At 45.2% G+C, this 12209-nt stretch overlaps 1 protein-coding gene across 1 annotated transcript in view; it reads right to left on the minus strand.

Annotated features, from left to right (window-relative positions):
- Positions 1 to 1699, minus strand: part of COL23A1 (collagen type XXIII alpha 1 chain) — a 362273-nt gene extending 360574 nt beyond the window's left edge. The window contains exon 1 of the mRNA XM_015141597.3: positions 1211 to 1699. Coding sequence (XP_014997083.3) covers positions 1211 to 1510 — 300 coding nt within the window. The 5' untranslated portion in view covers positions 1511 to 1699. The remainder of the gene's footprint in view (positions 1 to 1210) is intronic.
- Positions 1700 to 12209: the final 10510 nt, after the last annotated feature.

Below are 12209 nucleotides of genomic sequence, written 5' to 3' on the forward strand. Positions count from 1 at the left end.
CTAGAAGAGATGTGATCCTAGCTGAAATTAAAGTGACTACAGGTGGGGTGAACAAGGAGGTGTGGCACACCTTCTTCCACTCTCCTTCAGAGTCCAAAGGAACGCAACATTGGAAACACAGCTGGACATACTAATAAAGATCCCAGCTGGGCAGAGTCTAGGGAATTGGGGGTGAACAGGCCTGTCCTCCCTCTCCCACCTTGAAACCCTGCCTGCTTTCACACAGCAATTGAGGGCGCCCCCTTGGGCAGTGACTTTGGGGTCTGGGGCAGCCATCTATCCCAGGAGGAGGAGGAAGGCTTGGCAGGGGAGGCTCTGGCCAGCCCACCAGGGCCTGTCCAGTTTTGTGGGGAGGGGAACTGCCGCACAAAAAATGGAGGCTTTGACCAACACGTTGGGTGAGGGCTTTGAGGACCCAATGTGGCCCTTTCTTTGAAGACACACAGCAGCAATCTTAACCCTTAGAAGTGTCACAGAGCTTCATATGAGCCTTCAAGTAAGCTGTGGAAGTCGCGATTCCAGGTAAGGGACGGGAAACTCGGGATGTCCTGAGAGCCCATACCCCAGATGGCACCGCCTGATGCAGGTCCTCTACCCCCGACTGTTTCTCCTTCCCCTCATCCTACTAGCTCATGTGGTGTCCCCACCCCCATCCCCGAGGCCTCAGAGCGCCGGTGATGGCTCAGCCTTGGGGCCTGAGCTGCTGGAGACACACCGGAGCACGGCGGGGCCCAGCCCTTGAGCCTGTCTGAGGCTTTCCTCTGCTGTGACCACCGCCTCCCCAGGTGTATCCGCGTTGGTTAGGAACAGTAGGTGCTACTGGTCACAGTCACCAGACACTTCCCACGAGCCTCATCTTTATCCCCGACGCCGGACGCCGGCGGGAAGCGGCGTGTCCGAGCGCACACCCCGTGGAAACTGACCCTAGGTCTGTTATTCCAAAGTCCCTGGTCTCTCCTTCCGTTTTCCCGCGGCCGCCTGCCTGGCACGGGACCCTGAGGCCGGAGCGGAGACCGCAAAACCCCCTGGGGCCGGCACCCCCCGCCTCCGCCTTGGCGCAGACGCGCCCGTCTCTGGGATGGCCCCGAGCACACGCAGCCGGCGGGCAACCCTCCTCCCAGCGACCCGCACGCTGCCCCGGCCCCCAGCGTTCCTCCACCCTCAGCCCGACAGACCCGGGTCCGCCCCGGCCTCGAGCCCCGACGCTCACCTCCCGCAGCAGGCGCTCCAGGTGCGGCTCGGCCCAGGCGTCCAGGGCGCCGGGCGGCCCCGCGCGCCGCAGCAGCTCCCGCTCCTCCTCGAGCGCCGCCACCCGGCCCTGCAGCGCGGCTGCCTGGACACCCAGCAGCAGGCAGGCAGCCGCCGAGCCCACGGAGAGCAGCAGGCACAGCGCGCTCACCGCCCGGGACCCGGCCGGCGTTGCCGAGCGCCCTCCGCCGCCGCCGCCGCCGCCCGAAGCATTGCCCTTCCCCGCGTCGCCGCCGCCACCGGCGCGCTCGCCTGGGACCATGGCGCGTTTGTCGCGCGTGGACTCTCCGAGGGGGCGGTGCTGAGCTGGGGTAGAGGCTGAGTGCAAGAGAAGCAGGCGGGACAGCCCAAGGCACGATGTCCGCGGGCGCGGGGCTTAGCCGCCGGGTAGCAGCGGATCGCCGCGCACGCCCCCTTCGCCGCCGCCAGCTCCTCCGCAGCGGCCACTTTGGGCAGTTTCCTCTATGCAAATAGACCCTGCCAGAAAAGGAGCGGGGACCCACCCAGGGGAGGAGCGGCCGGGCTGGCCCCGCGCGGCGAGGGGGAGGGGGCGAGGAAGGCGCTAGCTCCTCCGAGCCACCGGTCTGCGCCAGGCTAATCCCACGCGCAGCGCGCCCCTCTGCCCTCACCTGCCCGGGGCGCCGGCACCCGCCCCCGCGCGCACCTCTGAAGCTTCCCCAGCGCAAGTCCGCACTGCGGCCCCCAGAGGTCGGAGGGGCGCTCAGCGACACCGCGCGCCTTCTGCAGCCCACCCGAGGCTGGAGCACCCACCACTCGTGCCTTAGCGCATTACTCTAAACTTGTGAATTAACCTTTCTGACACTTGTAAAAGTTCAAAACTTCAAATCCTGTGGGAAAACTTAGTGGGTCTGTCGTAGGCGGTGGATTAGCGCCGCTTGGTGGCGGAAAGCGACCTCTGCGCACTCACATTCGGAGAGGCAGGGTCGAGATTGCGCCAAATAGAAGAATTACGCCTCTTAGAATCTTCTCACGGGTTCTTACCTGCCGGACTTAGGTGCGGGAAACAAAAATGGTAAGACTGTTTCTGGCCTACAGAGGGCTTTTGAGAAAACTGAGACTAGAACGAATGGGAAAGATTGAGAAAATGAACTCCAAGTCTTGTTGAACTGATGACTTAATTCTGTATTAGACGCACAACTTGGCCAAAAATTATGATCTAGTATGCGCCACCCTTAACCTGTACTGCGATTCTGCTGAAAATTTAAATCACAGGGCTGAGGCAAGAAGGCTCTGGCGCACAGCCTGGGTTCAGAGAACAGAATGAGAGGCACTAACAAGTCTTGGCAGGAAAGGGAAGAACTGCTGGAAGTCAGGCTGGGTTCAGATTCCTACCAGGCATATTCATGTCCTAAATGGGTCCCAGGTAACTCTTCCGCTAACTCCTGTAATATCTAAATAAAAACAACAAACCAGTAGCTCAGATCTTTGTGATTTGATAACTCCACAACCTTTTTTTTTTTTTTTTTTTTTTGGAAAAATACGTTATATCCATCTTCCCTGTCACTCTGTGGATATCTTCCGGTTGTCTAATTTCTGTGGATACTCACCGTTTAGAACTGTTGAGAGTCTCTGGCTAACATGTTCCTTCTCCTTCCCTTAATTCAGAGGGGAACCCCTGAGATGGCCGGGGGTTATGGTTATACAGCGATAGTCTTGGCTCTGTGCTAAAGTCTAGTGTATACTCAATAGAATTAAAAGTACTTGTGCTAAGCAAACTTGACACTCTATTCTGAAAAGAGGTCAACACCCTCTTGCAAGTCAGCACTACATTTCTTACAGACATATAGGTAAACTGCACACCACCTTTGTTAATATTACTGCGTGTATTGTTTGCCATGTTCCAGAAGCTTCTGGGTATTGAAAAAGCCAAGCTCACTGGCCCCTTGGGCCTCTGCCCTTGCCTACCACCTCACTACCTGCATTCCTGCTCTCAGATCGTTGAACAGCAAGCCCCTCCTCATCCTCCAGGTTAAGGTCCTCAACCTCACTGCTTCTAAAAGACCTTCCCAGACTGCCCAATTTAAGGTGGCCCACAGGATTAATCAGGGAATTGGGGCAGCTGAATGAAGATGGAAATGCTGTCTACAACTCATTCTAAAAGGCAAAAAAGAAAATGACTTACTTGTGTCTATTGAGGTCCTGGAAGAATAGATGGCATCCTCAGAGAGGGTGACTCAAGACAGCCTGGATGTAAAGCCACTTCACAAAGTGGAGATCAGAGGGGCCAGCAGGGGAGGCCGAAGCAGCACTCTGTGGGTATTGACAGTGGGAGGCCATTAGCATCCCTAACTGGGAATCCTGGGGAACTGGGAGCTATAGAAGAGGGCTGCTCCATAGCACCTGTGGCCCTTGGTTAAGGGCGCAGCCTCTGCAAAGCCATGGCTTGGAAGGGAGGGAGCTCATGGAATAAATACTGAACTGCTCTCTCCTGCTCTCTGATCTACTGGGGCCTTCCAATGACCAAACCTCCAGGGCCCAGGGCCAGCCTCCTAAAGGGCAGAGAGCAGAGGCAGAAGGGTGAAGGGCAGATCTTGAGGGGGAATAAAAGAATTTCCGCTAACCTATCGTGTGAAGCATCACCTAACAGGTGGATAGCACTTACATCAATCCCACTACCGAATGCCTATGAATGGCTAACCTGTCAGCAAGACTAAACAAGGTACTCCTCAGGGAGACTAACTGGCCACCTGGTGGCAAACCAACTACTTCGGATTCCCTCCTTCCTGGAAGGGCCGGTGGTTTGCTCCTCACAGGGATAGCACCAGGTGTGGGCTTGTCTTTCCTGCCTGCAGAGCCTCAGCCAGCATTGCTATCCTTACAGAATGCCCAACCCACAGGTACGGGATCTCACACACCACCACACCCAACCAGGGCACCAACTTTACAGTAAAGGTCTGGGGGTGAACCCATGGACCAAGGAATCCACTGGTTGTATTGCATCCTACACTGGTCAGGAGCAACCAGCCTCACAGAATACTGGAAGTGCCTTCTGAAAGCACAGATGAAGCACCAGCGCAGAGGCCACTCCCTGAAGGATTTAGTGTCATCTCTCAGGATGTAGTGCACACGTTAAATCAGGAACCTCTGTATGATGCTGTGCTCCCAGTAAGAATACATGGGTCCACGAACCCAGGGGTAGAAGCACTAGCCCTCCCTCCCCATGACCCCATGGGGGATGTTGTGCTTGCTGTTAGAGGGTTGGAGGTCCTAGTTCTCAAAGGGGTTACATTCTTGCCAGGGCACACAGTAGGAGTTCCATTAAACTATAAGCTATGGCTGCCACCCAGGGCATTGTGAACTCTGTATATAGGGACCTGAAATCAAGAAGGCACCATTTGGCAGAGGCAGTTGACCCTAATGAGGAGGAAGAGGTAGGGCTGCTTTTATACAATGGGGGCAGGAAAGAATAAGGCGGGCACCTCATGATACACCTTTACCCCATTGCAACTGAACAAAAATGTGTAGCAACTCTGACCTGATCATCCACAAACACTCAGACTCTTGGAGATAAAAGGAGCATATCAAACTATTTTATAAAATTGGGATTATTTGGGTCAGATAGGGTTGACAACCCCTGAAGAAGTAATGTTAATAATGAAAAGGTTCAAATATGTTCAAACTACTGTTCAAGAAGGTATGGATATGTAATCCAGTTTACAAAAATTTTCAGCAGCAAATTGTTTAAAATTAAACCACAAGGTTTAAAGGGATAGCAAAGTGGTTTTTGTTTGTTTGTTTTGGCAATGTTATTTAAAAAAATTTTTTTAAGAAGGCAATGTCAAAAAAGGCACCAGGTTTTGATTTGATGCCTAGATTCTAGTTCTGGCTCCACTAATACCTCACCGTATAAACTGAAACAAGCTACAGACCCTCACTTTTTATTTATTTTAATTTCTTTTCTTTTCTTTTTTTAGAGGTGGGGGTCTCACTATATTGCCCAGGCTGCTCTTGAACTCCTGGGGTCGAGCAATCCTTCTGCCTCGGCCTCCCAAATGCTGGGATTACAGGTGTGAGCCACCATGCCTGGCCACCTTTTTGTTTTTAAAACAGAGATATTGACATGGACCAGATTTACTATCTTACTATTTAAAACAACTAAAAAGCCAAAAAAAAAAAAAAAAAAAAAAACCTGTAAAAACAGCAGTTTTCGAGACACCAGACATCAGGCATCAAAGGCCAGTGATCCTTGGGAGATGGGAAACAAAGTGAACCCAAGGATTGCCCTGGGTTCCTACTCTGGAGAGGTTTTCCAGGACATAGTGCAGGTAGAGACAGCCGACGGTGAAGAGAGAAAGCTGAGTCCAGGGAGGCCAAAGCAGTTAGAATTTGCAGAGAGGACAGGAGAGGGAGAGCTGCACAGAGAATTGGACAGCTGCACAGAGAATTAGAGATCTGCAACTGGTCCCCCTGAAGCTTTCACCTGAGGACTCATCAGCATCCACGTGAGGAAACTACCAGAGGCCAGGATGGAATAACCCAAAAGGATTAGACTCTAATAATTGGCAAACACAAACCCCACAGCTCACACAAAGCCAGGCATAGTTCTTCCTACCAACCAATGTGGAAAATCTAACTCAGAGAACATTGGGTAGAGTACTCAAAAGGTTTTTGCCTCGGTAGTGGGGAAAAAACTAGCCCTAGACTAATTGCTGCCCTGGTCCTGTCTAACAAAGCTTAAAACCCAAACCTGAAGAGATCAAACTGATTCAGATACTTAATCATGTCCCACAACGAAGCATACAGAATTTTACCCAATAAGGTAAAACAAAAGGTAAAATTACCAGTCATGCAAAGCAGCAAGAAAATGTGACCCATAATAGAAGAAAATGCAATCAAAACCAACCCAGAAATGACAGAGACAACAGAATTAGCAGTAAGCAAAGCTATTAAAAGCTGTAACTGTATTCCATATGTTCAAGGAACTAGAGGGAAGATTTAACATGTTAAGCAGAGACATGAAAGATATCTTTTAGGCCGGGTGCGGTGGCTCAAGCCTGTAATCCCAGCACTTTGGGAGGCCGAGACGGGCGGATCATGAGGTCAGGAGATGGAGACCATCCTGGCTAACCCCGTGAAACCCCGTCTCTACTAAAAAATATAAACTAGCCGGGCAAGGTGGCAGGCGCCTGCAGTCCCAGCTACTCGGGAGGCTGAGGCAGGAGAATGGCGTGAACCTGGGAGGCGGAGCTTGCAGTGAGCTGAGATCCGGCCACTGCACTCCAGCCTGGGTGACAGAGCAAGACTCCATCTCAAAAAAAAAAAAAAAGAAAGATATCTTTTAAAAAGACTTAAAATTCTAGAGATAAAATGGTAATGTTTGAGATGAAAAATACATTGGATGACATTAAAGGCAAATTGGACACTTTGGGGCAAAACATCAAAGAACTTAAAAATATATCAATATAAGCAAAATGAGACAGTGAGAAAAAGACTGAAAAAAATGAAGAGTGTCAGTGATCTGTGCAGTCACTTCAAGTGGCCTAATGTATGTATAACTGGAGTCCCTAGGGAAGAGGGTAGGAAAAAATGTTTGAATAATGGCTGAAAGAATTTTCCAAATTTGGTAAGAACTATAAACCCACACACATATCCAAAAATTTCAAGAAACCCATACACAAGAAACATGAAGACAACCACACAAGCCACATTATAATAAAAATGCTTGAAATGAGTGAAAGAAAACAATGTAACCAGAAAAAGAGACATAAATACAGTAACAAGGATAACAGCAGATTTCTTTGTTGGAAATAATGCAACCCAGAAAATAGGTAAGCAACATCTTTTGTCAACCTAGAATTTTATACCCAGCAAAATTACCTTTCAAAAAACAAAGGCTAAAGAGAGACTCCTAGACATACAAAAGCTGAAAAAATTCATTCACCATCAGACCCATAATTTAAAAAATATTAATGGAAGTAATTCAGGCAGAAGGAAAACCATGCCAGATGGAAATATGAACTTATACAAGGACTGAACAGCATAGAAAATACTAACTCTATGGGTAAATATAGGCTTCTTTTCTTATTATTTAAATGTCTTTTAAAGATAATCAACGGTTTAAAGCAATAGATAGATAGACAGATAGATAGATAGATAGATAGATAGATAGATAGATAGATAGATAGATAGATAGAGGGTTTTTAACATGGATGGTTTTTAACAAGGATGTACACTATAAACTCTAAAGCAACTGCTAAACACACAATAGTTATAGCTAATAAGCCAGCAAAGGAGATAAATGGAGTTATTTTGGAGAAAAATAGTCCAAAATAAGGCAGAGAAAGAGGAAAATACTAATAAAGAACAAATGGAACAGAAAATATCAAGATGGCAGATCTAAACCAAACCACATCAATAATTACACTAAATGTAAGTGGTCCAAACATAACTAAAAGGCAGATTGTTAAATATGATAAAAAAGCAAATCCAACTGTATACTGCCTATAAGAAACATTTTAAAGACACAAAAAATTAAAAGTACACACATAGAAAAAGTTATTGTGCTAATATTTGCACTCACCCATTTATATAATTCCTGTAGGGTAAAAAGCAAAATAACAGGAAAATAATTTGTAGGCTATAGAATAGTGTATAAACCTACGGGGAATAGATCAAGAAATGGTGAAAATAATAGTTACTATTCACTAGCACTTTATGTAAATTTCAATTAATCCTCACAACCCTCAGGAAGTTAGGTGTCAGTTCAAAGATGAGGAGACTAGAGATTATGTAACTTGTCTACATAATACAGGTGACAACAGAGTCTGAATCCAACAAACTCTGCTGACAAGCAAACCACATTGTTCTCATGTTATGCGGTTGTTGTGAGGACACTCTAAATATTTAAATGTTTCTAGAGTAATCTGAAAAGTGTAAATAGCGAGATCTTTTAAAAGTAAACTCCCCTATCAATGAGATACTCTAAACATCATAAAGCCTTACTTTTGTCATTCTCAAGACCGTGCTTGCTCATGTTGTCTTTAGCTAGAAGTAAACCAAGAAGCTTTTGAAAATTATTTTTTTTGTTTTAAAAACTCTATTTATAAAGGAAAAAATTTTAAGTCACCTGGGTGGCCAGGGCAGGGGGATCTTCCAAAAATCTATTAATCTTTACTTCATTTTGTTACACTGACTGCTGGCCTATGGCATTCCAGCCTCAAAGGGTATTTAATTCAGGTGTTCCCTATGAAATCTATGCCTTTTTTTTTTTTTGAGATGGAGTTTTGCTCTTGTCACCCAGGCTGGGTGCAATGGGTGCAATCTCAGCTCATTGCAACCTCCACCTCCCAGGTTCAAACGATTCTCCTGCCTCAGTCTCCCGAGTAGCTGGGATTACAAGCAACCGCCACCATACCCGGCTAATTTTTGTAGTTTTAGTAGAGATGGAGTTTTGCCATGTTGGCTAAGCTGGTCTCAAAATCTTGACCTCAAGTGATGCACCCACCTTGGCCTCCCAAAGTGCGGGGATTACAGGCGTGAGCCACCATGCCTAGCCTCCTCAGTCTTTTAATTATATATGATTTCTCTCCAGAATTGTAACCATTAAAACCAAAAAAGGAAGGAATGTTAAAAAAAAAAAATCTGAATAGTGAACATACTTATTAAATACAAATTTCTCTGAAAGTTCTGCTTCTTCCAATTTCAGTCAAATGCTGTAATAAAAACTAGGTTGTTAATGGATCAAAAACAGAATTCTTGACAGTAATTTCTGGTGCCATCAAGAACAATGTGCAGTGGCTCACGCCTGTAATCCCAGCACTTTGGTAGACCAAAGCAGGTAAGATTGCCTGAGGTCCGGAGTTCGAGACCAGACTGGCCAACATGTTGAAACCCTGTCTCTACTAAAAATACAGAAATTAGCTGGAGGTAGTGGCACACACCTGTAATCCCAGCTACTCGGGAGGCTGAGGCAAGAGAATCGCTTGAACCCAGGAAGCGGAGGTTGCAGTGAGCCGAGATTGCACCATTGCACTCCAGCCTGGGCAACAAGAGCAAAACTCTGAAGATAAAACAAACAATTAAAAAAAAAAAGTCTGGGTTTAAAACATTTATAGAAAAAGTAACTGCTACTTCCTAGTGGAACTACCAAATGCCAGGTAATCTGCTAGATGATTTTAATCACACTGTAACATGGATATTACTTCTAAGTAACCCCAAGTAACAAAGTAAAATTACTTTGTTGAGTGTTGTCAGAGAGGATCTGGGGCTAAGGTTCTAACCATGGTGCAAAAACTCCAAGTCCTTTCAATACGCTAAACTACTACCTCAAGGAATTAGATGATAGGTAAGAAATGAAAGGCAAAAAGAGCTAAAACCTTTATATTATAGCTTCAACCTAGAGGCTTCATCCTAGGTTCAACTTTTTAAGAAAATGGTATGTCACAGGTGCTGCGTACTTCTCATTTCATCACCTCAGAAAGCACACCATCGGGTTATCAATCTTAGGTCGTGACTGATAACGGAGTTTAGGTATTGCCAGCCCAATCCTCCTGATAAAGTCCCCTGATATGGTTTGGCTCCCCGTCCCCACCCAAATCTCATCTCGAAATATACTCCCCATGTGTCAAGGGAGGGAGGTGACTGGATCATGGGGGTAGTTTCCCCCATGCTCCTCTCATGATAGTGAGTTTCACAAGATGTGATGGTTTTACAAGGGTCTCCTTCCCCTTCACTTTTGTTTCTCCTGCCGCCATGTAAGATGTGCCTGCTTTCTCTTCTGCCATGATTGTAAGGTTCCTGAGGCCTCCCCAGTCATGCAAAACTGTGAGTCAATTAAACCTCCTTCCTTTATAAATTACGAGGTCTCAAGTAGTATCTTTATAGCAGTGTAAAAACGGACTAATATGTCCTCCAGTTTTTACCCAATGATTCAGCATCTGATGATGATTAGGTGCCTGGATCCACTATTTGATTAAAAGTTGCAATATTGTATATTTCTCTACTGTATTTATTAGAATAAATTCTGCTTAAAAATATCATTTCATAGTCAATTTGTCTGAATCAGAACCACAGTCCACACATGCTAGTATGTCTCAGGGCTCTTAATCATTGTATATATAGTCTCCACCTCCAACCTCATTCTACTTTTTTGGTAATAAAACTGGGTCATTTGTCTTAAAGCATTTCCCATATTCAATATTTCACCATAGTGACATTCATTCCTCTAGTCCCCTATTTTGACTGGATCCTGATTCAAACCAATCAACTATAAATGGCATTTTCTTCAGACATTCATGAAACTTTAAATATGAACTGAATATCAGATAATTATTTTGTTAGATATGATAGTGACATGAGAAAAAACTTGTTAAAAATATTTTAGGAATTAAATTAATACCATATTATGATACCATATTATGTCACTATTTCATAATTAAAATAAAAATAATTTATCAAACTATTTTAATAAAAATAATTAAAACTCATGAGTGACATAATATGGTATCCAGCATTTGTATTTAAATACAACAGGGAAATTAAGTAGGGGGAAAGGAACAAAATTTGCAAAATGTTTTTAATTTTTGAAGCTGGGCTATATGTATATAGAAAGTCATTATTGACTTTTGCATTCTATTTTTTAAAAATTAATCCCTAAAATAGAACTGGTCAACTCTCTCAAATGACTTAAACAGAGTACATTCATATTAGGGGAATTTACTCTTTTAACTATATCCCAAAAGGCTGGATTGCCAGTTATAAAACTAACCTGACTTTTGAACGTTACATTCCCTTTACTTGTGAGCCCTGCACAGTGGCTCACACCTGTAATCCCAGCAACTTCGGGAGGCAAAGGTGAAAGGATTGCTTGGGCCCAGGAGTCTGAAGCTGCAGTGAGCTGTGATCGCACCAATGCACTCCAGCCTGGGTGACAAAGCAAGATCCCCATCTCTAAAAACAGACAAAATGAACTCCAACAAAACCAACCAACCAACCACATTCAAAAAATTATATTAAGACCTTTTAGGGATTTGAGTGGAGAGATCAAATTCTTAAAAACAGTGATCAAATGATTAAAAAAAAAACCTTTAAGAATTAGAATTGTTTGCAAATATGAGCTCTACCAAGACTACGATTGTCGGCTATTATTGACAATGAATTCTTCTGACTACAATATTTGAAAATGTAGCTTTTGTTAATCAAGTACTAGATGCGTAAAGTATTTTATTTGCACCAAATTTTGTGGGAATCAGAATTTTGAAACTGGAAGAGAGAGTTAAAAACCCAGGTCACCTACTCCCAAAGTGTTTCTTCATTCCAGGATGTCAAAAGACAGACTTAAATATTGGTCTCTGCCTACCATTTAAAACAGAAGGTTTCAAATGACCATGCAATGTTTAACTCACTTAGTAAAGAAAATTTTGAATAAATGAAATACAAGTAATAAAACCTGGGGTTTTTTGTTGTTGTTGTTGAGACGGAGTCTCACTCTGTCGCCTAGGCTGCAGTGCAGTGGCACGGTCTCGGCTCACTGCAACCTTGGTCTCCTGGGGTTCAAGAGATTCTCCTGCCTCAGCCTCCCGAGTAGTTGGGACTACAGGCGCATATCACCACACTCAGCTAATTTTTTATATTTTTAGTAGAGACGGGGTTTCACCACGTTAGCCAGGATGGTCTCAATCTCCTGACCTCATGTTCTGCCCACCTGGGCCTCCCAAAGTGCTGGGATTACAGGCGTGAGCCACTGCGCCCAGCAAAATCCTGGGTTTTATTATTCCATTTCATTCCAAGTCACTTCAGAGTAGAGCTGTGAATAAGAATCAAACTGATGGTTCTGACACAATGTATTATTACAGGAAAGCACAATGCTAGAATCTGGCAAACCTGAATGTAAGTCATAATTACCGGGAGATTTGGCCAAGTCACTTCCAGTTTCTCTAGTATGTAGTCCTTCTAGACTGCTCAGAGGAGGAGTTTTCACTTCTATGATAAAACTGTTAGTA

The sequence above is a fragment of the Macaca mulatta genome, chromosome 6, assembly GCF_049350105.2.
Source record: "Macaca mulatta isolate MMU2019108-1 chromosome 6, T2T-MMU8v2.0, whole genome shotgun sequence".
In the NCBI taxonomy this organism is placed as follows: domain Eukaryota; kingdom Metazoa; phylum Chordata; class Mammalia; order Primates; family Cercopithecidae; genus Macaca; species Macaca mulatta.